This window comes from Salvia miltiorrhiza, unplaced genomic scaffold, assembly GCF_028751815.1.
Source record: "Salvia miltiorrhiza cultivar Shanhuang (shh) unplaced genomic scaffold, IMPLAD_Smil_shh original_scaffold_190, whole genome shotgun sequence".
Lineage (NCBI taxonomy): Eukaryota > Viridiplantae > Streptophyta > Magnoliopsida > Lamiales > Lamiaceae > Salvia > Salvia miltiorrhiza.
The window spans coordinates 918-2,930 of record NW_026651498.1 but is presented as its reverse complement, the minus strand read 5'-3'; the positions used below and the strand labels follow the sequence as shown (position 1 = coordinate 2,930).

Sequence of the window (2,013 nt, the reverse complement as noted above, 5' to 3'; positions counted from 1 at the left end):
TTAATTTCTTTTATCGTTCAAGTAATTAATTTTGATTTAGTGTTTGTGAGATTGCGCGACATAAGAAAGGAACAAATGCTTAATCCAATTTATTATATTAAACCTACATATGGTGATGCCACACTAAAATATAAATTACTTTTTTTTTTTTTTCTGTTATTCTTAAAATTTCAATAATGGAAGTAGCTAGCTAGCTATAGGATCAATGTTCGATGTTGAGTTGAAGAAATTAATGATAGTTACGTTGACCACACATATTAATTTATCTAATATTATAATTATTTGATATTCCATAGTTAATAACGTTTTCTGTTTGCCCAAAGAAGTAAGACGAATTCGAAAAAGAAAACTACCTAGAAATGGAGAAACATATATAGAAGTATTCGAACAAATTGCATGGCTGTGGCTGTAGTAGTACTCCAAAGATGTTTTGCCCAGTGCGCGCATATATATATATATATATATATAGAGAGAGAGAGCGCGCAAAAATAAAAATAAAAATAAAAATAGAAGGACAAGGGCTAGCAATAATAATAATAATAATTAGTCCACTTGGTTCCCGTCATCAGCTTTTGTTGTGTATAAAAAGAGACGATGCTGTAACGAAATATTTCACATAGACACACACATCATAATCAAGGCAAGATATATGGCATCTTCGTCTTCATGGACACTGAAGCAGAACAAGCAATTCGAGGATGCTCTGGCCAAGTACTACAAGGACACACCCGACCGGTGGCACAACATTGCCAGAGCCGTCACCGGAAAATCCCCCGACGATGTCAGGCGCCACTACCAAGCCCTTGAGAAGGATATAATCAAGATCGAGAACGATCAAGTCCCCATACCTAACTACAACGACCATAGGTACTGAGGTAATACCTACATTTTTATCGCCTCAATTTTAGTTTCTTTAATCACCTCGGTTAATTTAATTTTGTCTTACCACCTCATTTTACTGGCGTCTTTACTCAAATATCCGACGACGCCCAAATTTTAATAATTAAACAAAATACACAGTTTAGGTTATTGAAAGGATCAATTATAAAATGTCAAAATTAAGGTCATAAGTTATTATTAACTTTATTACGTCATAAAATGAAACACTATTTTGAAATACGGGAGTATATGCATGAGAGGTCATAAACTTTGTTGCGTCTATTGCTTTAATATAATCAATCCGTATGATATTTTTATCTAATTAATGTTACCTGTTTTAGTTAATTAGATCTTGGCACATGGCTTTGCACCTAATTACATCGAAACCCAATATTAATTGTGTTAATCATGCCAATTAAGGAAAGCCACGTGATGCGACATTATTTTCAGCCGACCCTAAGCGCCGAAACCTAGGCTTAATTAGACAAACTTATCTCGATCGGCACAAGTGACATAGTCATGATACAAAATGAGGAATTAAATTATTATTGCAATTCCCCCCCCCCCCCCCCCCCCAAATATTATTATTGCAAAATAAACTCATGTCTTCATTATAAATTTATTTCATGCATGCTGCATTTTTCTTTTTTTCTTTTTCGTGTTTATCGAACTAATTATTAATTATATATCTCGATTTGTACACAGGCTTCTCAAGAATCTTAAGTTGCAGTGATGTATGAAGTTGGCTTCAGAGAAATTAAAATTAAATCGCCATTGTGTTTAGGGGGGAAAATGGTACGTGCTGAGGCATATGTGTAATATATATAGAAAATATTTTCGACCGCATGCATCATGGCAAGTATGGTTGTATCATCATACATGTCAACTGTTTAATATTAATGGAAGTCTTATATTGGATGATTGAGTTTATATATATATATATATACAAATTATATACGTACCTTTTTACGCTAAGGCCGCGTCGACGTATATAAAAATTAATTAAGTTGCTTAATTAGCTAGCCACTGTCATGAGCTGCCTCATATAATAAAGAAATTAAGGTTGAAGAAATCAATGCGTGGCATTTTGAATAAAAAGAAGTAGCACGAGCCTTATCGTGTCCATCTCCAACG

The 2,013-nt window shown here is 33.7% G+C and overlaps 1 protein-coding gene across 1 annotated transcript; it reads left to right on the top strand.

The window, feature by feature from the left end:
- The first annotated feature begins 506 nt into the window (after positions 1-506).
- On the top strand, positions 507-1,790 carry LOC131003322 (protein RADIALIS-like 5). Its single transcript, XM_057929840.1, has 2 exons — positions 507-867; positions 1,585-1,790. The coding sequence occupies exons 1-2, from the start codon at positions 650-652 to the stop codon at positions 1,610-1,612; spliced, it is 246 nt and encodes an 81-aa protein (XP_057785823.1). The 5' UTR covers positions 507-649; the 3' UTR covers positions 1,613-1,790.
- Positions 1,791-2,013: the final 223 nt, after the last annotated feature.